The sequence below is a fragment of the Mesocricetus auratus genome, unplaced genomic scaffold, assembly GCF_017639785.1.
Source record: "Mesocricetus auratus isolate SY011 unplaced genomic scaffold, BCM_Maur_2.0 Super-Scaffold_4256, whole genome shotgun sequence".
NCBI classification, from domain to species: domain Eukaryota; kingdom Metazoa; phylum Chordata; class Mammalia; order Rodentia; family Cricetidae; genus Mesocricetus; species Mesocricetus auratus.
In genome coordinates, this window is record NW_024429182.1 from 128,758,730 (window position 1) to 128,784,957 (window position 26,228).

Consider the following 26,228-nt stretch of genomic DNA (forward strand, 5'->3'; position numbering starts at 1 on the left):
CAACAGCAGCACCATGGAAGGAAGACACCAGTCATCACCAGTAGAAGAGAACACTCTTGCCCAGGTTATCAGGTTGCTAGATTCTAGATGAGGGAAAGCTGACATTAGTCTAAAGAACGACTTCAATGAATTTAAATTCATTCCACATAATCAAGTTTCATTGGTGTTTCTCAGAAGTACTTATAAATAATTCACTTTGGTAACAGCAAAGGCCAGACCAAGAAAATGTCACTTCGGAAAGCAAGACTTAACATAAATCCTCCCTGGATTTCCTGCTCTCAACTCCTCTGACCAGCTCTCTGTCTAATCACCTAAGTGTTTGCTAGCCTTCCAGCCTGCATCCAGTTCCTGGGAAGCTGTTGGGAACTTGTGAGCTACAGCCACCTATGAGAGTTCACAGTCCACTTTAAAACCAGCCTGGGAACGGGCTACTTTACAGTAGGGTGCAATCCAAAAAAAGACCAACTAGACTGTCTATCGTCAGTCTTGGTAGCATTTGCCAAAATCCAGAGCTAGGGCATCCATCCTGGATCCTGATCACCCTCCTCAACATTAAATCCCAAAGTCAGAAGAAAATTCAGGACTCACTGTGGTAAAAGATAAGAAAAAGAAGGGACGGTAAGTGACAAGTCTTCGGGTCACTCCCGTAAGCCAAAAGCTGGGGGGGGGGGGGGGGGACTGTGATCTTTGCATGCATACAACTTTCATGCAAAATTCCCTAACCATGAGGCTGGGCCTTCCTCTTTTTACCCATTTGATCGTCTGGGCATCTAGGCCACTGGCCTGGCCTGGAAATGGGAAGGCACAGAGGAAGGTCAGGTTTGTATTTATTTGGATATGTTAGCCAAAACTGAGACTGGAATAAGAGGAGGTTGAAGAGCTCGCATATGAAGTGCTACTTTTAAAACCGGGCTGTGGGTGTACACCAAGCTTGCTAGTAGCACGTGAAGCATCCACAATAATCCACGCACAAGCCATCCACCTCCAACGCGTCAGCTGCAGTTGGGTCGGCACACCGTCCTGACCACCGTTTCTCTGTAACCGACTTCACTCATCTTCCGCAGCCCTTTCCCCATAACCAATGGTTGTTAGCCTTCCTATTCTGAGGCCATTTAATACAGTTCCTCGTGTTGTGGTGACACCCCCCGACAGACATAAAATTTTCTTTGCTACTTCAAAACTGTAATTTGGCTACTGTTAGGAATCATAATATATCTTATTATAACCCCTGTGAAAGGGTCCTTTGACCCTCCCTGAGGGGTCACGACTCACAGGTTGAGAAACACCAAAAGAACCCAAGGCCTTCCAAGAATTAGGGTAACAGCACTGTCCAGCAAGATCAAGTTGTGGTTATCCAAAGAAGTTCAAAAAGCTTTTGGGCGGGGGTGGGACTAAATCAACTCAAAGGTCTGCAATCTGCTCATACCAGGCGAATGGGTGAGGTTCAGAGACCCTCTGGCTAAGAATGAAGTGCAAATGACCCCTGCTATAACATAGGCAGCAGGCACCAAATGCCATCATCACCATGTAGCCAGCAACAAACCTACAATGAAATTAATCCTGCGAGGCAAACTCCTCTGGCAAGGTTAGAGGTTTTGGCTTTCCATCCATTGTCTGTAGGTGTAAACTGCTTTATCCATAGTTCCAGCCACCCTTAATTGCCATCTCTGGCATCTAGTGACTCTTCGGAAAGATTTCGTCCCCCCTCAGCAAACAAGAAGTGTTTGTTGGACTATAGAAACATTCTTCATTCTTCAGAGAAAATTACACATTCTCAAAATTCCATTCATAAACCCGTGTGACCGTCAGGACTGCCCTGCTGTGGTCATAAAGCACAGTTAGGAAGAGTTGAAGCTGGAAGAAGAGGCCAAGAAACGCGGTGGTCCGAGATGGAAAGGAAAGAGCCCCTGGACAGGGTGTGGGGCGGGTCTGCTCTGTGCTTCTCTCCCGCCAGGGGAAGAAGCCCTAGTTACGCTTCCTGCCACTTTGCTTCCCGGTCCCTAAAACTTCTGCGCCTGGTCATTCAGAAGCTTCTGAGGGGGACACCGACACATCAGACTAATCCAATTGTCTCAAATTCACTGAGTAACAGAACAAAAAAAGATTTCTCTACATCCTATCTGTGGATTATAGCTCAGGGATCTGATAGCACTTACTCTGCAAAGTTTAAGAGGCCAACCAAGGGTCAAGAAATCAGAGGAAAGCATCCTATGAAGTCACCACCCCAGGAGCAGAGCTAGGGTTTTCCTTGTCATAGGGTACCGCTGGTCTCCCTATCACAGCACTTTTAGGGAGTGGGGGCAGCAGGAGACCCAATTCAAACACTAGAACTGCCCAGAAGTCTTTCTAAGGGGACTATCATCTTCCTTTTTCTATTCTTCTCTTTTTGGGAGGTATGCTCTTTGTGTGTTCAACCCCATTTACTACTAAGTGCAACTCCCTGAGTCTCTGCCTGCTGCTATAACTACCAGAGCATTAATGAACACCCTAGAACAGATAACCCAAGTCCACAGACCTGCTGCCAGAGCAAGATGCATCATATTAGGGCAGGGTCCTCCTTCTTGGTGGCCTCAGAGGCACAGGCAGCTCAGCACCTAGGCTGGCCAGGAGGGACATCATGGGCTGTCACAGTTGCATTCTTAGCCATAGTTTCAGCACACAAGACACAGTCTTAGGCCTGACTCTGTGGATCCCAGGAGTCTCTTTCTCTGTAGTATGCTTTCTGGAGTTTCAATCACCCAGTCTACTGCAGTCCAAAAATATGAGCCTAGAAACAAACAACTAACCTGTATATTGTTCTGAGATGTTAGATGAAACTTAGAGCAGTGGCAATGGGTCCTGCCTGGGATGCAAAGCATCACTTTGTCCAATGGCTCTACCCTCTGTGTGCTATTCTCCCATGTCATTCAGTTCTCACCCTGGTTACCAGATCACAGTGTTTGTGTTCAAGTAAACATTCTTTTATTTAACAACGGCAATTTTATTACAGTACACTGCTCTAAGTTGTTGCTAGCCTCTACTTGCGTCCAAGTTTTAAACTGAACTTTATCATAGTCAGTCTATGGAGGATTGGACACATGCATGGTTTTATTCATCAGCTGGAGGTCAGAGAATTTGTAGGGGAAACTACTGTGCACCCTTGGCTACATTATCCAGTGCATTCATTCAGACTTGCAAAGACGAATTTGAGGCAGCTACATATGGGGTTCAGTTTCACAGTTTCTCTAACCGTGGCTGACAAGGCTGAGTATCAAGCAATGAAGTCACTTAATGCCATCTCTGTTGCCATCTCACATGGTCCCACGAAGGAAAACAAATGACAGAAAGAAGAGAGGACTGAAGACCGAGTGCTTGTTTGTGACCAAGGAAAAGAAAGAAACAACAAGCCAACTTCTGTTCAACAATGAGGCAAAACAGAAGCCCAGCTTCCGGAAGAGGGCCTGGCATTCCCAAACAACATTTCTCCACCCACCTGATCCCCTGGAACGGAAGGAAGATCTAAGAGAGGACACAGAGAGCCAGTGTTTGTTTCCTGCAATGAGCGAGAGAAGGAAAATGAAACAAAACAGCAGAAGAGGCCGTGTGGGAAAGACAGTGGTATGCCCGCATATGCACATAAACACACATGCACAAACACGCACACACAGATGTGTAAGTGCAAACACATGTGCGCACTCAAGCGTGTATGCACACAGCTATCATTACCCAAAGAAGAGCATAAATAGGCGCAGGCTCGAGCCTGGAGCAGACAGCTGCTGCCTCCACTGTGTGCCGTTGGCACCAGTAGAAATGGACCTCCCTTGTCATCCTTACTAAAAACTATACCCACCCTCTATCCACTTTAATGCTCAGAAAAGGAGAAAAAACAGTTTCAAAAGATGATACTTAATGTCAATGTCAAACAAAAAAAGCTGGTATTTCTTAAATTCTCCCAAATACCAAGCTTGCAAGCAGAATACATTTCATGTAGTTTGAGAACAGAAGCGGAGTCTACATACACCTAGAAGGTCCTTGGAGGCTTGGTGGCATACGGACACAGACACATGTACAGCACTGAGTGCTCTTTAAAGATATGGCTTATCTGGGCAGACACGAAAATTTGAACAATCCAGATTAAATTAGCAAGAACCACTCCTAAACTATGCCCTGCTACTTATGATAATTGAATGTTTGCAACTCAGGAAAAGGGGGCAGAGAAAGACCACTTAAGATATGGCAGTAAATATACAGTCAGCCCAGCTTAATGCTCAAACTTTCAATGGCCTCTGAATGCAGCTATTTTTAAAATAACAGCAGCTGCTATCATTGTCCAAGAACTCACTAAATGCTGGGCAGTCCCAGGTTCTTTCCAGTACTATCTGATCATCCCTGTTTGGGATGGAGACAAGCCTTGCCATGCTACTCCATGTCAAAGGGGAACATGCTACTCGGGGACCAAGGTCAGAGAGACCCACCTTTTTAACCCCGAGTCCCTGACTCATCACAGCATGTGCTGGGAGAAGGCACATCGCCAAAGAAAGGCTTCCAGCACCACCACTAGCCACACTTGACTTCTGAACCACGATACACTGGAGTTGAGCAATGTAATCCAGGATGAGATTAGCCACAGGCCCATATGCTCTATGTTGAGAATGTCATCCTGGCACACGTATGAGAAGTGCAAGAAACACAAACGCAACCAAAGAGAAGAAGCTATCAGCAAGAAATCAGAACCACCCTACAAGTAGGCATAGCCAAGAGACATGAAGGGACTCAGGATATGATTCCAAAAACCTCGAGTTGGAAAAAAAACAAAAAACAAAAATGCTATGAAGAGATTCTGAAAGCCTTTCAGTCCCTAAGATGACATCCCTAGCAATGAATGAATGAATGAATGAATGGCTTCTAAGTGGGTCTGGAAGAGTGACACCTCAACGAGAGCACAGTCAGCCCAAAGTCAAACCTCTCTGGAACTAGACACACTGCTCTAAGAACTGGAGACTGCTGAGTGGTGTCCCTAAGAAAGGCAGACGCAAACTGCTTTAACACCTCAGTAACCAGCAGTTAACAATCAGAAGGACAGAATGCCATCTCCACACCCAGCTATAAAAGGCATATAGCACTGAGGCCTAGGGCATGTGACCCCTTCTAAATAAAGATCACCCCCACAGTGGGAGCAGCTGACCAGAACAGGGGTGTTCCCAGGGGATGAAGATGAGAAGCCAGAGCCCACTTGTTCGCTCTGGGTCTGCCTACCCACCAGGGTCCGGGGACCTGTCTCAAGGCTTACATCATGATCTATTTTAGCAGTCTGCAGGAGCTCAGTGGCAGACTCCACATTGCCAGCAGACATACTCTGTGTCTTCCCAGGTAGCTGAACATTAAAAGTTAAAACAAAGTCCTGCCAAACACAAGGCTGGACTCTGACGGCACAAAAACTCTCCTGGGGAACATGTACTACCAGCCTGCAAAGAAAGTGGGGAAGGAAGCCATTCTCCACAGGCCTAGGCCACCCTGGTGACCAGCGTTTGATAAACAAGAACTTAAGAAGTAGTATCAGGAAGAACAAAACAACGAGACCCAGAATTGTCTGTTTTACACTAGCACCCTTCATGGTGAGTCCCTGAACCCATCCTGGGCCGGCAATGTTTCCCTCTGCCAATAAAGGGAACCACGGATCGTCTTATAGACGCCAATAGGAAGTGACAATTGTTTCTCATTTTTAGGACAGGACCACTGCCCCAGTCAGTGGGGTTTTTTTTGTTTGTTTGTTTTGTTTTGTTTTTTAGTGAAACAAGGCTGCCCCGCCAGCAAAGCTAGCTTCCAGTGTGGCCGGCTCTCACCTTCGTGGACTGTCTGGCAAAGACATAGCCTTCAAGCAGGTGACCAGGATGCAGTGAGTCAATCACAAGTAATTGACTCTGGCAGGCTAAGACACACTCAGAGGCCGAGTTGAGGAGTAAGGAGTAAGGCTTTACTTTTGTTTTTTATTTGATTTTGTTTTGGTTTTTTAGAGATGTCCACGCATGAAATCAAATACCAGAAAGCCTCTGTGCCAAAACATCATCATCTTAAGTAAATCCACCGAGAAGCCAGAAAACCACAGGTACCCGGGAGGATTCACCTCTGGCCCTCCCGATACAGGATTGGTCTTCGGCCAACAGCTGTATAACCTAACGAATGGCACTTGGGGTCAGAATTTGATCTTTTAGACTTCTGCATCTTGGACCCTGGATATTCTGACAATGGCAGGAGAGAGAAGAGCTGTCGTCTACAGGAGCTCCTCTCTGCCAACTAAGACTAGAGACCGTTTGGGTGGTAGTGCTCCTCAGGAGCAGCGATGGTGCAGGAACAGGGGGGATGCAGCGACCACACTTCTTACCACCTTCAAGTTTGCTGAGGGCTACCACTGCAGAGGCTGCTCTCTGCTCGGGAGAAAGAAAATCTTCACAGGTGCTGGGCACCCCTGGAGTAACAACCACGCGTGGAAAGACACATCCAGAATTCACGTAATACTTCAAAAATCAACCTGCCAGGTGTGGGGAGATAGACCCACTGGGGGCTACAGAGTCCCGGGATCTTCTTGTGGAAACAGCCAGGCCGGAACTCAGTCATATCTGAGGGAGGAGGGCAGAGGGCTGGTCAAGACAAAAATGACTGGAAAGGATATCAAGAATGTTGTGTGTAGAAGGTTGGAAATAGCATTTGCTGCACGGTGTAGTGAAATGGGGAGGGAGGGCAGACCACCAAGGGGCTTCCTAAGGGCCTACTGCAGGGGTGGCAGGTAGACACCATGACTACTCGAGGCATGAGACATTCATTGATGCTGAGTAAACTTGTAGGACTCCGAGCAGGAAGCTGGAGAAGAGCTATGCCACTGTAAGCGATGAGTAGGGGGGAAGATGGCAGAGCGAAGCCATATTTGAGATGGTAAGGGCATGGATGTCCAATCAGAAAAGGGAGCATCTCAGAAAAGGCCCTAGTTATAGTGCTTCTGACATGATCATTAGCTAGGGGAACAGCAATGCTGTACCCCATGGGTGGAATATAGAAAAAAAACAAGGAAGTGAGAAGACATTCTGTAAATAGGGTTTCTTTCCTGTCTGGTCTCAAGGCCCTTTAGCACCAAATGAACACACAAAGACTTACATTAATTACAGACGGTTGGCCAATGGCTCAAGCTTCTTGTTGGCTAGCTCTCTCTTAATTATTAACCCATAATTATTAATCTATGTATTTTTACATGGCCTTATCTTACTAGAGAACACCTGGCACATCCTATCTTCTTGGTAGCTACATGGAGTCTCCTTGAGGCTTCTCTCTCCTCCTCTACCCAGCCTTCTCCTCATTTGGTAACCCCTACTTCCTGCCTGGCTACTGGCCAATCAGTGTTTTATTCATTAACAAATAAGAGAAACATACATACAGAAGGACATTCCCATCATCTCCTCTTTTCTGTCTAAATAAAAAGGCTTTAGCTTAACATAGTAAAATTATATATAACAAAACAGCTATCAAGCAAGAACTATAGCTAACAATATTTAATCCACTAACATTTGGCAAAATTTATAAAAAATGTTTTATCATCTATCCTGTCTTTGTGAGTCTAAAGTTTTATATGTAACTTATTTTTTATCATAACAAAGGAAAACCATAACCCATAACTATCTGTCTTCAACTCCATCAAAGACCTCGGGAAGATAACACATAAACTCTAGAATTGACAGAGACATCTCGCTGCCTGGACAGCACCCAAAGTTCTTCTGTAATGTTAGGGCACCCATCTTTAGCCTACAGGCCTAGAGTATCTGGCAGACTTCTCAGTAAAGCAGAAATTTGACACTGCCTGCCTGTGTTGGCAGTTTGTCAGTCATTTTTCTATGTCCTGTAGAATGTCTGGCAGACTCTTCCATGAAGCAGGGCCCTGAAAGACTGTCCCATCTTGTTTTGGCAAATTTAGAAGTCACTTTCCTGTGGGTCCTGTATGTCCAGTTTGGATAGCATACAGTCAAAAAGTCCAGACAAGAGCAGTTTCTTGCCCAAATGACTAGTCTTGCCACGTTGAAGGCAAACTCCTTAATGAGTTTCATCAATGCCCATCTTCCTCTCCGAAGTAATTGGCGTTGCCAGGAGCAGTGGTGTCTCACTGTCATGGAAAATTGACTTGAACTCACTCTGTACACCAGGCTGGTCTTGAAATCACAGAGACCTGTCTGCCTCTGCCTTCAGAGTGTTGGTATTAAAGGTGTGTGCAACCACACCCAGCTATTCTATTCTTTTATTAAGGACTTTTTTTATTCTTTTTCTTTTCTCTCAAAAACATACATATATTTTTAAACACACTGTAAATAAATCATTTAGAGACATTTTTCCCCTCTGAATCTGTCTGGATTATGTATCTTTATCTTTTTTTTTTTTTTTTTGCCACATGAGTCTTATCTGTTAAACAGCATGGCTAAAATTAAAGCGGACATTTTGGCTGCTGGTTCCAAATAGTTAGGCTTTCCAATTTGGTGGGATACATTTACCACCAACTCTAGGAGCCTTGCTTACTGCCTCAATTCTGGTCCATGTTGCCACCAAGTAACTTACAGAACAATGCCCATAAGCCTTTTATTTTTTTCTATATCAGTAAGAGCTGAATCTGCCATATTGCATGCTGTGCAGCTAGGAGACACTTGTGGCCTCTGTGTACCTGTGAACCTGTCACGCTGTGTTTAAGTCCGAACACCACAGAGTCTCTGCACCATGACCTGTATGAGACTGAGAGACTGGGAAGCCCAGTGCAGTTTCCTCTTTGTGTATTTAGAACCCTTTTTAAGCTTTTGTCAGGTTTTCCATGGAAATTCTTGCTCCACGTATGGATGCCATTTGTAGCAGGGGTCAGCTGCTGGGGGGGTGGTCTTCATATGAACGGATGCAGACAGGGTGTGCTCTATTTCATTCCAGGTTCAGTTTGGCCTGTGGGTCCTGCAGTGTGTGACCTCTGGAGGACTGTGTAAACTAGGGTTCTGGGCCTCGGGACTTCACTCCCAGTCATATACCCTAAAGGTCCATGAAGGAGACTAAGATGTAGAAAGGAACCAGGCCCATTCCACTGACTGGAGAGACCTGGGCAGGAAACTTCACCTGCTCAACAGCTACGTTTGGCCTCAGGGGAGTCCATCATTGTTGGCATCATCTACTTCAGCATGTTTGGCCTCACTGAGTTCCTGTGCATGAGTCTTTACCTCATACTGAGTATCATGGTCACTAAATGGAGAACCAAGTTTTGCCGTAGTATGAACACAGGAAAATGTCACAGGGCACAGTGGACTCTGAAATACTACCGGGCTGGGGGTTACTAAGCAGGACTCTTATCAACAGGCCATCATCAAGTATAAGGGTTTGGAGTGGAAGTCAAATGCTTCACTGGTTGTATTAAATCAGACCCAGAACTTGGTGACTGGACTTGGGATCCTGGCTGGCTCCTTGCTTTGTGCAGACTCCGTCAGTGAGCAGAAGCTGCAGGTCCGGGACTTGGGCTTTTTAGCACTTACATCTCTCAATGCTACATGCCCCTCAACTGGTTTGGCACCTACTACAGGATGATCAGACTAACTTCATTGACATGGAGAACATGTCAGACTTGCTGAAAGAGGAAACAGGAGTGAAGGATGCTCCTGGAGCAGGGTCCCTTCGTTCTCGTAAGGACCAGGTTGCATCTGAAAATGGGCATTTCAGCTATGATGACGGGCTGGAGGCTAACAGGCTGGAGGCCTTAAAGGATGTGTCCTTCACTGCGATGCCCTGGACAGACAGTGGCTCTGGTGGGGCCACCTGGGGCTGGAAAGAGCACATATTTACGGCTACTGTTTCGCTTCTATGGCATCAGCTCTGGCTGCATCCGAATAAGATGGAAAAGACATTTCACAGGTGACCCAGATCTCTCTCCGGTCTCGCACTGGAGTTGTGCCCCCAGGACACTGTCCTCTTCAATGACACCATTGCCAACACTATCCGCTACAGTCGTGTCACGCCTGGGGACAGTGAGGTAGAGGCTGCTGCTCAGGCTGCAGGCATTCACAATGACATCCTGTCTTTCCCTGAAGGGTATGAGACACAGATGGGGCGAACAGGGACTGAAACTAAGCGGTGGTCAGAAGCAGAGAGCGGCCATCGTCTGCTTAAGGCTCCAGACATCATTCTGTCAGATGAGGCAACATCAGCACTGGATACATCTAATGAGCAAGCCACCCAGGCCCCTCTGGCCAAAGTCTGCACCACCATCACAGTAGCACACAGGCTCTCAACTGTGGTCAGCGCTGACCACATTCTCGGCATCAAGGATGGCTGCATCGTGGAGAAAGGGAGGCACTAGGCTCTGTTATCCTGAAGTGGTGTGTGTGCTGAGATACGGCAGCTGCAGCAGCAAGGGCAAGAAACTGTCTCTGAAGACTCTAAACTTCAGGACAGCAGAGTGACAAAAGCGACCTTTTCCCTTCCAAAAGCTAACTCAGGAGAAAAAAGTGTGTTCCCTCTCTGGCCTATTTCATCCTGCTGTAAGAGTTTGGTGTTTGCTATTGTAAGGGAAAGGGGCCTTCCAGAAAGCACTGTAAAGAAATAAATGGATCGTGCAAGGAGAAAAAAAAGGTTCAAAAAAGAAGCCTGGTGGGGCCGGGCAATGGTGGTGCACACCGTTAATCCCAGCACTCGGGAGGCAGAAGCAGGCGGATCTCTGTGAGTTCGAGGCCAGCCCGGTCTACAAAGTTACACAGAGAAACCCTGTCTTAAAAAAGAAAAATAAGACAAAAAAAGAAGACGACGAAGCAGCAGCCTGGTGGTGGTGCACATCTTTAATTATAGCACCAGGGAGGCCTGGCAGATGGACCTCTGAGTTCAGGGCCAGCCGGGTCTACAGAACAAGTTTCAGAATGGCCAGTGTGGTGGTTTGAAAGACAATGTCCCCCAAAGGGCGTGGCACTATTAGGAGGTGTGGCCTTATTAGAGGAAGTGTGTCACTGTGGTGTGGGCTTTGAGGTCTCTTATGCTCAAGCTACTTCCAGTGTCACAGTCCACTTCCTGTTGTCCTCTGATCAGGATGTAACCAGCACCATGTCTGCCTCCATGACGCCATGTTCCCCACCGTGATGACAATGGACTAAACCTCTGAAACTGTAAGCCACCACCTCAATTAAATGTTCTCCTTTGTAAGAGTTGCTGTGGTCATGGTGTGTCTTCACAGCAATAGGAACCCAAACTAAGCCAGCCAGCACTAGATAAAGAAATCCTGTCTTGAAAAAATAAAAAAATAAAAAACCAAAACCCAAAAAAACAAAAAGTTCAAAAAGAGGCCTGGACTTGAGATGGAATTGGCCAGTTAGATAATAACAAGAGGATGCTAAAGGACCAGTTAATACAGTGAAGTGGGAGAAGGGGTTGAGACCAAGGCAGGTCTGAGTGGTTATGTTTTCCAAAGCTCACATGCCAAACCCTGGTATCTGACAACATGGTATTAAGAGGTGAGGCTCTGTGATTAGGTCACGTGATTAGAGGGTAGAGCACTCCTAAGTGGGATCAGTGTCCTTGGGAAAGAGACACCAGAAAGTTGCCCTGCAGCTTCTATTAGTAGAAGCATGGAGGAAAACATGAGGTGAACCCAGGAAGTAGGCCCGCATCAGCCAGATCCTGTCAGCACCTTTTCTTAGACCTCCAGCCTCCAGAACTGTGAGAAACAGATCCATTGTTTACAAGCCACTCAGCTTATGAAATTTTGTTACAGCAGCCCAAAGAGACTAAGTTCCACTGGAAACCACCATCTGCTAAAGCCTAGATGGAGAAAAGGAAACAAGACAGCAGCTACAGAGGAAGATGGAGAAGCAGAAGCCATTTCAAAACAAGGAAGGGAGGCCCAATGATCACAAATGAAAAAAATGCCGGTTGTTTCCATGCTAAAGCAAAAAGGTCCCACGCAATTCCTTAGGGGCCCCTCACTATTGAGGAACAACTCGGGCCTGCATAAAATCACAAATACGGAGAATGCAACCAATAGAGCGGCCCCTCTTTAGTGGGCTTCCTCCTCCACGCCATTGGCCAGCAGACGTGATCCAAGAAGGGTGCAGACCATCGAGTAAGAGTGCATCAGCAATGCATGACCAAGTGCTCCCCCTTCACAGCAACAACTTCACTTGGTATTTCTCTCAAGATGTTGACGTTTCCCCTCTTCTGCCACCAGCCCGCAGGAAGCAGCTTAGCGGAATTCTTCTTCGCACATTCGTTTCAAATGGCTTATGTGAACTCCAGGTGGGTGTTCTGTGAGGACTGAAAGCCCCTGCCCTGGCTGCTCGAACGATGATCAAGGGATGTGACTGGAGATGGGCCGGATGGGCAGTATGATTGAAGCCAGTTGTGCAGAGATGCTGAGGGGAAGAACTTAGCCTCAAGGGAAGCCACTGAAGCTGCACTCCCCAGAGGAAAGAGAATGCCAGCCATCTGTGTTGCAAACATTCTAGTGGCCACATCCCGAAGAAGAGGGAGGCATGTGAACTGATTTTTTTAATAGCACATTTTACTTTTTCAAGTGTTATCTACCACAGTATATTTCAGCATAGAATTAACTTTAAAAAAAATCCTGCAGGGAATCATTCAAGGATCTTTCTTATACGACATCCTGGAAGTCTTACACCAGCGTCAGGTCTTCCTTGAAACAGGCCATACTGTTCAGGCACGTGCGGCTAGTGGCTACTATACACACCGTGGCATACTGTACAGGAACCAAGGCAGGGGAAAATAATTCTGTACGAATTAGAGAACCTACAGGAACTTGTGACCATGGCTGAGTTTTCAGGGCAAGGTAAAAAGACAATATCCTTGAATGGACTCAGATTCTTAAGCAAGCACTACATTGTGAAATCACAAAACACGTCACCAGAACTGGTTAACAGCTGGCCAAGGAAAAAGCTGCAGAGCACGCACGGTCTTGGGAAGATCAGTCAACGGGCACTCTGGCACTAGGGCTCAATTCTGACCCTGGATGCTTTCCATTGTTTCCTTCCTTCCTTCCTCCCTTCCCTTCTTTCTTCTTTCTTCTTCCTTCCTTCTTCCTTCCTTTCTTTTTTGGGTTTTTCGAGACAAGGTTTCTCTATAGTCTTGGAGCCTGTCCTGGAACTCACTCTGTAGACCAGGCTGGCTTCAAACTCACAAAGATCCAACTGTCTCTTCTCTGCCTCCCGAGTGCTTGGACTAAAAGATTCCTACCCCCTTTGAAGATGAAGAAACTACAGCCTATGCGATTTAAATGACTTGTGATTTCTGGCTATGGATCTTAGACTTTGACCCAGAACACGGGTCTTATCTCTGCCCTGAAATTCTTCAGAAACTGCTGAAAAGCCATGGAGAGACAAAGGCAGCTGTGGAGGCTGAGCAGGTGTTATCTAATGATGCTGTAAACAGCATTTCCCTTTTGTGCACAGCTTCTAAGCTTCCGAAACGCTTGCTTGCCTATACTTAGCTTGGTCACCATTAAAGGGTAATGTGATGGCTCTAGGAACAGCCTAACCACAGCTCAGACAATCTGGCCAGGCCAGTCACCCCGGACTCTCATTTCTGAATCCAAATCTCTGATGATGCTTTTTAAAGATAAAAAATTTCAAATGTCAAGGCTCCTTTAAAAACAAAATGGGGGGGGTGGGCTGGAAAAAACGACTCCACTCGTAAGCACTGGCTGCTCTTTCAGAGAACCCAGGTTTCATTTCTAGCATTCATACGGCAGCTCACACCTGGCTGTAAATCTGGTCCCGCCATGGGCACCACAAACACACTCCTGTCGTGAACAGTCTCACACATTAAATAGTTAAAAAATAAAGAAATAGAAACAGAAATTTGTTATAATGGGCAAGGTAATTCCTGTAATCCCAGGACTTAGGAGGCTGCAGCAAGAGAGCTGCCATGAACTTGAGAGTAGCAGGTTCTAGGCTAGTCACAACTACAGACTGAGACCCTATCTCAAAAACAACCAAAAAGGTTACTGTTTTTTTCAAACCATAGTTAAGACAAAGACAGAAAATTGTTTTAATCAACTAGGAAAATATCTTCTATTCAGCTCAAGATTCTGGCCAGTGGGGTCCTGGCCCCTACAATATCTCCCGTACACACCCCCACATACACATATCTCACCCTACAATGCCATAAACCCACAACCCCACACCACCCCCGGCACGCACGCACGCACACAGATCAAATAACAGAACATATAACAGAGCCTGACTTTCTACTTTGGGCCCAACTAAAGGGCTGATAAAAGCAGGGCTACCTGGGAGGGCTGACCTTGCATTTGTTGATTATACACACTTCACAGATTAGACAAGCCTATCAATTGGGTGTTTTGTGGGGGCTTTTTTGAGGGAGTCTCTTCATACGTCATTAGGGTATATGGACCCTTTAGATCTTAAGTGGATCAGCCATTAAATAATAACTAACACGCTGAGGGAAGCCAGTAAGGGAAACCTTGCTGGCCACTATGTCTAAATATTGTTGAATTATTGAATGCAATACAGCAAATGTGCTGAGCCACATCTACATTCTAGCTAAAACAAACAAACAAAACAACAACTTGATTATTATGGTATCAGGATAAGAGTTCAGGTATTCTACAAAGAAAATATGTGTGCTGTACACAGACAAACAAGCTTCAAGCACCACCACGTGACTCCGGGACTGCTGAATGTTTTTCAAGTTTCCTTCACTAAGTAATTGCATAAGACTTTCACAACAGGTACAGAAGAAAGGAAATGAAAGCCCAAGGGTTCAAAAACACACCCTCCTACAGAGCTGTCTCGAGCAGGGATTGAACCAGAGGCTCCTGGAAATGAGCACAAAGGCCTCCTCTCTATCAAGTGTTCCATACTAATCCAGGTCTCCTAAACATCAGTGTTCCGAGAGTCCTGGGTCACTTTCACAGGACACTGGGGGGTGCTATGCTTTTCCTCTATTCAACCATATTACAAGTTCATCCTTGAGGAGGAATTCTTGCTCTACAAAAAATAATGAAGACGGATACTATATATCCCTTCACACAAAGGACACAAGAATTGAACTGTTAGAAGCTTCTGTTTGTCCAGAGTCAGGGACTAACAAAACATACCAAGTCGTCCTTCTCATCAGAAAAGCTAAAGATTAGAAGAGTTCTAGCCTCCAGATACAGAGAATTGTTTTTAACCAGATTTGACAGCAGCCATGGTCGCCTCCACCCAGGCTCCAGTCCTGTACGCTCAGAACTCCCACCTACACAGGAAAGCTAGCCAAGGCTAACCCTCCCCATCCTCGGGAAACATTTCCACAAGGCAGTGTGGAAATGTGAGAGGACCTCGGCCTGCCCTGACAGAGAAGAAGCGGGGAGGAGGGGCAGGAAACCAGCAGAAGCAGAAAGAAGAGTCCCGTGTTTGCGCATCCTTACTTTTCTGGCAGCGATTTGTGGTCCAGCAGCGGTAGTTGTACTCATTGTTGATGGTGGTCTTCTCGCACACGGGCTTCTCCTCCAAGGTCCCTGGACACAGGTCCCCACACTCCTTTGGGGGCTTGTTCCCCACAATGTAGTTATTGGACACTGCATCCAAGATGAGAGACCAGTCTATGGTGGAGAGGTAACAGAGGTCGGCGTTCTTCTCGATCCTGATGGCCCCCCGAGTGATGTTCCTCAGATTATAAAGTCCAATATCCTTGAGATTGGTCATCTCAAAGATGACCAGTGCGTAGTTGTAGAAGAGTTTCCAGCCACGGATGACCGTGAGGTTGGGGAAGAGGTCTCCCAGGCTCTCAAGGCCGGCCACTCGAAACAGCAGCAAGTACTCGGTGATGACTGTGAGCTTGGGGAAGCGGTAGCTTCGGTAGTCCTCGGCCTTGGAGATGAGCAGGATGTGCAGGAAACCCTCGATCACTGTGCAGTTTTCCAGGCGCTTCAGCTGCTGGTAGTCGTTGCGGATGTCAATGCCGGGCCCGCAAACTGAAGAGAGACAAGAGGGCAAAGCCAGACGTTGTTAAACAGAGATCATTCTTAAAATGACTTGCCAGCCCCCCAAACTGAGTTTCTGTGAAACCTTTATTATCATAAAGGGCAACCTGGTTTTTCAGTATGGACTGGTAAGATATGGGTTGCAGACTGCACATCTGAACAGCTATGGGGTTACCGTCACTCATGCACCTACCGCGACCCAGATGCTGTGCAACATGCTCACTGACTTGTGGAAGCAGCAAGGGGCTGCATTAACCATCCAAACTACAGCTTTCGGTCCAAGGTCACATAGAGTTGTACGCAAAAGCCCGTGGCACAGCTCAGGCTAGCCCAAAGCTGCCAGGCTTCTCAGTTCCCACTCAGTTCCGCAGAATGCAAGCTGGACAAAAGCTCGACAGCCAAGTGTCAAGAGCATACTACTGTGTCCACCCCAAAGGACATCAAACAACGACATCTGCTCAAGAACAGCCACTGTGACCTGGAGAGCAGACATGCACAGAGAAATAACCGATCGTATGAAAGGAAGAGGCATGCACTTCCAACTTTAACACAACGTGATGAGTTAATCGAGGAAGACGTTTCTTACAGAAGTGAGGCAACAGCAAAATCTGTAAAAATCATCAGTGATCTCAACAGTCACCGACAGTGTTCATCTACCTATGCCAATCATCCTTGCTCTGCAAATGACAAAAAATCAGACAAAGGCGTAACATTTGTAAATACTTATTTCACTTAAACTCACACGAGCATTTAACCAAGCCAGTCTCTCGATAGCATCACTGTTTTGAAGAGAAAAATTAGGTGCCTGTGAGGCGGCTCAGCAGGGAGAGAGAGGTACCTGATGAGCAACCCTTAGTTCTATCCCTGGGACTCACTGTGCAAGAAGAGAATCAACTCCAGCACGACGTCCTGGCCTGCACATATCCTCATTAGCTATATTTTTATTTAAAAACAGGAAAGTAGTTTCAAATTATTAGTAAGTACACAACCCTTTCTTCTTTTAACTGACTCCCTATTGTTAAAATAATTGGCCATCTCTAGTTTTTCACATTAAAAACAGTGTTCCAAATATCCAAGAGCATTTTCTTAGGACACAACCTAAAAGTAGAGGAACTAGCTCAGGCATTTGTGGGTTACAACAGTTTTTCAGTAAAATGGCCTCAATATTAGAACTTCGTGTGCATGTGTGTGTGTTCTCACGTGGGCGCGTGTGCATGCACAAGTGTGTATATGAGAGCAGGTGCCCACAGAGACCTCACAAGAAGGCATCAGATACTTCACAGCTGGAGTTACAGAGTGCTCAGAATCACCTAATGTGGAAGCTGTTTTTAATCACTGAGCCATCTTTCCAGCATCTGGAGATCTAGACCCTAAATCTTTTTTGTTTTAAAAAAAAAAATTGAAATGCACACAGGAAAACAGCCATGGTTATTATACTTTCTTAGCATTTAATAACCACTACCAAAGCTTTTCAGACAACATAAAGTTTCCTAACCCACGTTATTTTATTAATTTGATTCCATGAGAGATACAAGGAAGCCTGTAGCAAAAACTGGGAGCTAAGACCCACGGTGAACAACTGCCAATCACGGCAGGGCAAGATGAGGGGGATGCACATGGAAAGCCTATCCTAATCTCCGACAGGACAAAGGGGAGGCAGCATCAAAGACAGGGTGCTTGAACGACCTGTGCTATTACAGAAGCCAGAGGTAGGCTGAGTGACAGGAAGTCATGGAAGCAAAGAAGGGTCCGAAGGAAATGAGCCTGAGAGGCTCCCGTCTCAGGAGAAGATGCACAGTACCTCAGAGGAACGGAGCCCCTCTCCAGGATCCAACAGGGGAGAGAAGCCCAAGAAAGGCCTTGTGGAGGGCTAATGCAGAACAGACTCAAAAGTGGAGCAGAGAAAGAAAGGAGACATTCCATAGGCATTACCGCCACTGGAGGAACTGTGCGGGGCCATGATGATTCTAGGCTCTTCATTTTGCTGAAGAGATAACAAGGCCCCCAAGACAGAAGAAATGGAAGAAAGGCAAACTGAACGCAACTAACATGCTGAAGATTCTGAAGATCGTGTTTGCTCTTCTATTGATACTTCCCACCCCAGTTCGCTTGGGATCACGTAGCTTCCACTTAAAAGATGAGGAAGCAGATCCAGACGTCAACAAAGCCTTATTTTTGGCATGAGCAAGTCACTAGACAGCATGTGTGCCAGGTGAAGGACAAGAATTGGGAAGACTCATTTTTTTGGCACCAGCAAGTTACGTGGCAACATCGCTCAACAAGATATGGAGGCTGGGAATGGATCAGTGTCAGGGAAGAAAACAGAGTGAGTTACTAGAAAGTTCCCCTCCTTCCTCTTTGTGATGCTCAGTGCTCACATCCAACCCCATTCATTTCCCACTTAGGGTACATCCACCTTCTTGGGAGCCTAGCTCTAGCCTGTCTCCTCATGTCCTCTCACAAGGGTAGCTCCAGAAGGAAGGGAAATTCTTTTCTATTTAGTTCACAAGTTAGGACTCCAGGGGCTAACACACCACACAGCAGACACCAGAGGACACATACATGGAGCACAAACAAGTGAACTGTGCCCCACCTCTGTCATTTCACCTCTGTCGCTCTGATCTGATCACTGTCATCTTCAGCCTGAGTGACAGCAATACCTCCCTCCAGCCCACCCTTCCACCGAGTCTACCCCTGACCAAATACCAGGCCAACAGGATTCCTTAAGAGTTCACCCCCCCATTCCTACGCCGTCTTCAAGCATAACCCTGCTTATCACACTTGTCACTAGCCTCCAACGGGCCCCAGCTCTTCCCTCCCCAAAGCCTGCTGCCTGACAGGGCTTCTCCTTCACACACTGCTCCATTCTCTCCTCAAGCAGGTTTCACTCTAAACTTCATCTCCTCAGCGCTCTGTGCTGACATAAGAGCGTCAACAGTTCCCCCAACCATTCTCCGCCTCCTGCCTCGGCTCTCATTTCTCCGCCTCACTTTTACCAATGACTCAAAGCCCTGAGAACGATGGCACCAAGTCACTTATCCAAAATGAGAAAAAAAAACTTTTCCTGTGCCCAACCTAAAAAATATTATCCCTTCTATATGACTGTAAATTCGGTGTATTAATTTGATCTTAGATGTATAGGAGTACTGAACTATGTTATTACATCAAACATGTGCTAAAAACTATTAGATATTGGGGCATCTGTTATTATTTCCAACAGATGACAGAAATTCAGGACTCCGAGAAGAAGCAGAGAGACGTAAGGAAAGTGTCTGTCACGCGCAGTCAATGTGCAGACAGTATGAGGGACCTGCTACCTTCTGCCAGCTGGCCTCTTGGACCAGTGAAGACCACTGCGGACAGAAGCCATATGTCACATAGAGCTGGGACTGGAAGCTGCTTTGAATGAGGAGTCATTTCCTTACTTACACCCCTAACCCCATTTATAGAACAAAGGAAAAAAATAGCTAGGGAGAAACTACCCACTTATTCCAGAAGAGAAGACAAGCCCAAGCCACAAAATACAAGGCAGGACCCAAGCAACCAGCCGCTTTGGGTTCTGACTGACACCGCTGGTCTTTGGGTGTTTTGTGGCAGAAACAGAAAAAGAGGATCATCAAGCTGGACTGTGAATGATAGCATAGTTCAAAAGGCACACACCACAAACAGGAAAGTGAGTGTAGCACGCCTGCCTGTCACAGAACCCATGCACAGAGGGGAAAACACTCCTCAGCTTGGGAGGCAGACACGCCCTCTGGCTCACAGCTGAGCACAGGACTCATGAAACACCTTCCTCCCTCTCAAAGCCAACAGGTATCCGGCAGACCTAAACAAACAGACCCCAACACTTGCTTTCGGAACGTAGGGTCGATTTCAGAATGTAAGATCCCTGGTGGCCTACGAAGAGTAGCAAATGCCTATGGAAATGAAGGCAGCCAGGAGTAAGGGAGAAAGGACAGTGCTGGCAGGGGTGGAGGGTGATCCCCAGCTGCAGTGTCCCACCGAGGAACGAGGACATGGGAAGCAAAGCAGGAGGCCACCGGGCAGAAGCATGGCACCCTGGCCAGAATTCACCTACTTCTACAGACACCATCTTAGAAGTGTTTCAGGTGAGTCATTCTTTCCAAAAACTCCCAGTTATTTTCTCAAAGTCAGTTGGCAGAACTTTTATTCTCAGCACTCAAGGGAATGGCATAAACAATCTACGCATATTTGGAACATAAATCCCTAAGAAGTGGTAAGAGAAAGGCTAATGGAAAAGATGTGAGTGAGACAGCCTCCTAAGGTTAAGCTAAATGCCTGGAAGAGTTGCACAAAGGGTGAGCTTCCACTGGTTAGCATCTGTCCGGTGCAAGACACCATGGGGGTCCTGAAAAGGGACAAAGACCATAACTAGGGTTTGAACCCTAGAATGTCCTTTGGAATGTCCTTTTTGGGTTCATATCCTCAAGTGAACACATTCCATCTCTAAGACTCACTCTCCTCACCTATAAAATGGGCTGTTGCTATTACAACGCCAAAAGTCAGGTGAGTGCTTTGTGTTTCCTCGTCTCTGCACCTCTATCTCTTGACTTAGCTGGCCAAGAGAAGCAGCCTATACAGACAACACAAGAAACACACTAAGGCCAACGAAAAAAAAATGAGGTGCAGAGCAAATACACAATCCTCCCACAGCAGCGGTCCTTTAAGGTCTGGGGGCACAGCCCCAGGGCTCTGAGAAGAAGGGAAAGTAAAAGTTGGGTCTTGACCTGCAGCAAACTGCAACTAACCAGAAAATCAGACTGGGGGGGGGGGGGCAGTTATGGTAGCAAACACTAGTGAAACTCCAGTGTTTGTCAGAATGGAATTTTCTGTGTTAAGTGTAAACAGACACAATTCATGCTAAGCCTTTTATCTTCGTGTCAACGAGGACGTGTTTACACTGTATGTGTACATTTCTATTTCATACAGACAGACACTCTGGCCACCTGATTCATTCAGTCAGTGAGAGCCATGACGGGAATGTAAGGGATTTCCATTACATGGGTGACTTTGAGAACAGAAATTTAAAAACACAGTGTAATCTGGATGTGCAAATTGTTCTTTGCCACCCGACGGAAGAGCCGTCTCACCATAGAAACAATCTAAAAATCTATGCGCATAAAATGCAGCTCTGCAGGCTGGTAGCATGAAAACCAAGGCTGTGTGTGGCAAGGAATTTAGAGATGGATAAGCCGCCTTTATCCTATCACGCCAATTAAGAAGTGGAAACCTTGCAGGGAGTGAGTTCCCAGGCTCGGAAACACACTCCCATGTGCCCTCCGCATAAGGTACCTGTAGCCAGACAGATCTGTGCAGGATGGAGTTGGGTTTGCTTCAGCAGAAGGGCAACTGTTTTCAGAGAACTTCATAAAAGCAATGACTTGCTCTGACAGGTATTCTACGTGCCATTCTGGTTTTAAAATATCCAAAAGCCCAATACTCAAGGTGTCTGTGTTTTAAAACAACAACCCTGTAAAAGGTTCTAGCCCTCTTCCATTAGTTCCACTCCCGACGGTTGGTACACTTTTTTAAAGCAGCATACAGGGTCCAGTAGGTAACAGTCCCACCTGCCACCGTGCTCTGCCTCACGGGGAGGCCTTCTCAGGACTGAGCCTCACTCACATGCCTTCATCCTCACCTTGTACTCCCGACTGTGAACTACACAGCTAGAAGCTGGGGGGGGGGGGCTCTAGAGGGCAGCCATGCAGAACAAGCCCCCAGGGAGTATGGGCCTGCAGTGAAAGCCCCTCTTTTCCTTTTCCCTCTCCAGAGCTGTGACTTTCCACTCAGAAGCATGCAAGCATTCCAAGTAAAGTCGTCCCCCACCCCCAGCCCCCATCCTCCAACACGCAGACCCGTTACGTCTTTCTGCTTACAGGCCACATGCTCATTTCCAGAGTGTCTTCTTCCACCTACAAGGTTCCAGTTCCCTTAAGTGACCTGAGCTCATGTTGACGAACCAGTTACCAACATCTATCTACCTGATCATCAGTGTGGAAACCCCATTGGCTCACATGTTCCTCCTACGATGTGATTCTCCAACCTTGGGCTAGGGGATGTAATTCAGGAGGACAGTCCCTGCCTGGCACGCTGGAAGCCCTGGGGTATTTCATCCTCAAACAAAACGTTAAATAAAAAATATGCAAATGTACATGTAAATTTTTGTGTGTTCATACACGTGCCTGCCTGTACCTCCTGAAGCACGGAGGTTTCTGATTTGGGGATTTTACAAGAGTAATGCTGAATCCTCTCCAGCCATCTAGAAAGACTGGGGTCCATCACTGTCACTCTAAGACCTAAGCTTCCTTGTGGTTCAGAGTAGATTTGGAAAACTAAACTTGTTAACTCTTCCAATACATAAATACACAACGCTTATCACAAGCTAAGTGTTTCCTGGGTGCCGGGAAGTCAGCAGTGACAAAAACACTGGACTTCAAGGGGTAGCCCATCCTGACAGAACCAAAAGGCCACCCACTCTGTGTCAGTGACCTGGGGAGGTTCCCTGTCCATGCTGTAGTGAGGACACAAGGCCACACTGTGGACTTGACACACGCGCAGATCAAGATAAGGCGTGATAACACGTGAGTCTGAGACAACAGAGATGGAACAGTCGAGAAGACACCTAAATTTTCACCAAACCAGGACAAGGGAAGAGAAGTCAGTCCCTGTAAGGAGGTAGCTGATGTCAAGACTGTAGGGGACCAGAGAACGGGGGGGGGCGGAGGGAGGGGAATGAGTGTGTATATGTGTGTGTGTGTGAGAGACAGACAGACAGACAGACAGAGACAAAGACAAAGACAGAGAGAGAGAGAGACTGCAAGACCAGCAAAGAATTCTCCCAGAAGGTAATCATGTCCAAGGGGGAAACTTTCATGGTTAAGAGTCTCAGTACCTACAAAGCAATGGAAAAGACAGTCACTGTGGACTCTGGGGCATGAACACTAAATGTGCATTGTGAAACAATCAGCCTATCCAAAGAAAACTACAGAGGATCACACATCCATGTTTGTGGCGGTACCAATCACAGCTGTCAAAATATGGAAACAACCTAGAGATGGCCAATGGATGAACAGATTAAAAAGGGAGTGAGATTCTATTGTATGGCAAGTATGAATAAACCTTGAGGACACTGTACTAAGTAAAATATGCCAATCAAAACAGGGTTCTACCATTCTACTTCATAAAGTACATAGAACAGACAAGTCAAAGGCACAGAAAATAGAAAAGTGGTTACCAAGGACACAAGGGATGAAGGAGTAGAGAGTTGGTGTGGAACAGGGATAGGATATAGTTTTCGAAAATGAAAACAAAATTCTGGAGATGTGGTTAACATAAACTATTAAGAACACCTCAGATAGTCTACTTTCTATGTAATTTGTCTTGTTTTTTTTTTTTAAAGGGAAGAGGAAAACTCATCCCATTTTACTCTACTTCTAATACACATGCAGGTAAAAGAATAGCCATACCCACTACCACAAACCTAATAGAGTCCAGCAGGATGGGAGGCGGGTTGGGCCACATTCTACCACAGTGCACACACACTGGCACAGAGGCCCAGCACGAGTCCTGCACTTAATCCCCAAAGACATGAACCCTGAACACAGAGCTCACAGACAAGCAGGCACACTGAGGAAGTTGGGTGCCTGCATGTGCCTCTCTGGATTGGGCAGGAGCCAAGATGCCATATGCAACCCACCATTTTTGCAAACCAAACTGTAACAGCGTCTCAGTATCTGGTGTGACTGAAGGACAGAGTTTGCACCCCCGACATGACTTTCTAACTTTAAGCATTTGTGGGATGTTTTCCTCAATGCAAGTATGGCTAACTGTCAACAGAGTTCGTCTTTTATGTATCATGGAAAAGGCGGGGATCGCATGGCTTCAACCTGCCCACTTCCTTTGCTTCCTATCACCCTCGCCTCACCTTCCATGTGGTAGGCCCGATAGCCCCTGCAATTTCTGTACTTACTACTCTGCTCCAATGCCTCCAGACTTCCCACTGTAAGTAGTACTTTTTTTCTAGTATCCAGAGGATAAAGTGAACCTCAAATTTCTACAGGGGCAAGCTGTACTTATCACCAAGACCAAACACTCTCAGAATTTAGGATTTCTCTGTGAGACAGAGGAGTCCCCACCCACCAGGCCTAACAACCCACAAGCTCTGCTCCGGGCATGCGACCAGGAAAAAAATGTCTCAAACCAATGTCTACCTAGGTCTTGGTTCCCAGAATCATCTCAACACCTTGCGCACGAGCCCAAACGTGGCAGTAACATTTCCATACACATCCTGAAACCATCACCAACCAAATGCAAAACTGGAGGAATGCTGATGTAGAGTGACATCAGGGGTCATGCACCACAGGCCTGCATACACATCACAGTAACGAGGGATTCTGAGGTATCTTTCCCTGCCCTGACAAAGTGGCTGTTTCCAAGATCACATACTTTTTCTACAGCACTACATAAAATAATCTCAACACATTCCTGTTGACAGAACGAGGAAACATGAACTACTCAAACAGCATAGTAACAGTGCCAGGTGATGACTAACGAACAGTAGAGAGTGCCACGGTGTTCTTTTGGGTCATATCTATTCAGCATTTGTATCAGGCCCTTCATCGAGGATACTGGAAACTGTTCCTCTAATTCAAAGGCGACAAGTCTCCAGGGGAGACGGCAAACGCACTGGATAAGAGAGTCAAGAGCTAAAAAGATCAACAGATTGGAATTGCAACAGAGAGGAAATAATGTTATTTGGACACTTGGGTGCAAAAAAAGAAATGCACAAATGTAGGAGGTGTGAAAAAGACTTAGGCGACTTAATTAGATATAATTTCTGCATGTGATGATGGGGTGTTGTGCCTGCAACACCCCCCCAACTCAGACAATCTTAGGCTACACCTAAGTGGTCCCTAGCAGAGTAGGAAATGGAAGAAGAGACCCCAATTGTGGGTTTGTTTATGCCTCCACACTTTGACAGGCAAGCCAATGGGCAAAACATCTAAGTGACAGGCAGATAGAGGCAGAGAGCAGAAAGCCAGCACAGGGAACAGCTACAGAAACTAAGCATGCCGAGACCATGTGGAGGACTGTTTGGGTCCCATGTGACCTAGTGGGGAAAGCAGACAAGAGTTTCTCAATCAACACACAGAGAAGGATTTATTGTAGTTCACACTAACTTCCTATCAAGGTTACCAGCATTTCTGTGATGCAGCCCATTTTTGGGATTTCATAAGCCTGATTGTATTGCCATTGAAACTCTTGGGCTCTTATTTGCCTTGGTTTGAAGACTTGTTTTTATTTTACATGTATGTCTGAGTGACTGCATGTTTATATATGCACTACATACCTGCCCGGCGGCCACAGAGGCCAGAAGAATCAGATCCCCTGGAACTGTAGTCGCAGGTGGTTTGTAAGCTGCCTGGTGTTCATGCTGGGGACCAAACCTGGGTCCTTTCATAAACAGTAAGTGCTCTTAACAGCTGTACTATCGCTTCAGCTCCTGTCTGTGCCCCAAAGAAAACTGAAGGTAAACAGGGACCACGGGGCCTGCTTGGGGTCACACTGGTATTGGGGAGCGAGGGTAGAGTGAGGACTTACTAGATTACTTCATGCGATTTTATGGTACAGCATTCTTGTTTTGAGATCTCGCTCAAGACTGAAAAGGAGGCTACTACCAGGTACAGAGCACTGAAGAAGGACTCTCACACTAGGCACCCTGAGAACCATCTGATCAGCGCAGGCGCTTCCCCTACTGTGGCTGGTAGACAGCATCTCCTCCATGATGCCTCGAACAAAGACACCAAGGGAAGCTGGGAAAGGTTCAGCAAGACTTCATTTTCTATGGCACAGCCCATAAGTGAAAGGATAAAGTCCTGCTTTTCTGGGGAAATTACTATTAGTTCCAGACCTAATGCCCCTAAAAAGCATGTTTCCACAAATAAAAGGGTGTAACGGCAGAAGCCATAAACCACAGGAAGAAATGAAGACAGAGAACACAACACAAAGTGTAAAACTCTGCAGGCATCCTCAGAGGATAGAGGCATCTCTCTCACAAATTCCATGCACAAGGTTCCAGCTTCATCTGCCACTCACTCCCCAACTCTACCCAATCATATCCCCTTCTTCATCTCAACTCCCAAGTAGACAACTGCTTCCGTGCAGCACTTAGACGCCGGTCTAACTCCCCTCTTCAAGGTGGGGCGGGGCAGCTGACCTCTTCGATTTCACTGCACATCCT

The 26,228-nt window shown here is 46.5% G+C and overlaps 1 protein-coding gene and 1 pseudogene across 1 annotated transcript in view; one reads left to right on the forward strand and one right to left on the reverse strand.

The window, feature by feature from the left end:
• Window positions 1–11,123, forward strand: part of LOC110343486 — a 92,221-nt pseudogene extending 81,098 nt beyond the window's left edge.
• Igf1r (insulin like growth factor 1 receptor) overlaps window positions 1–26,228 on the reverse strand; it is a 280,892-nt gene that overhangs the window by 216,079 nt on the left and 38,585 nt on the right. The window contains exon 2 of the mRNA XM_040730426.1: window positions 15,413–15,958. Within this exon, the coding sequence (XP_040586360.1) occupies window positions 15,413–15,958 (546 nt within the window). The remainder of the gene's footprint in view (window positions 1–15,412; window positions 15,959–26,228) is intronic.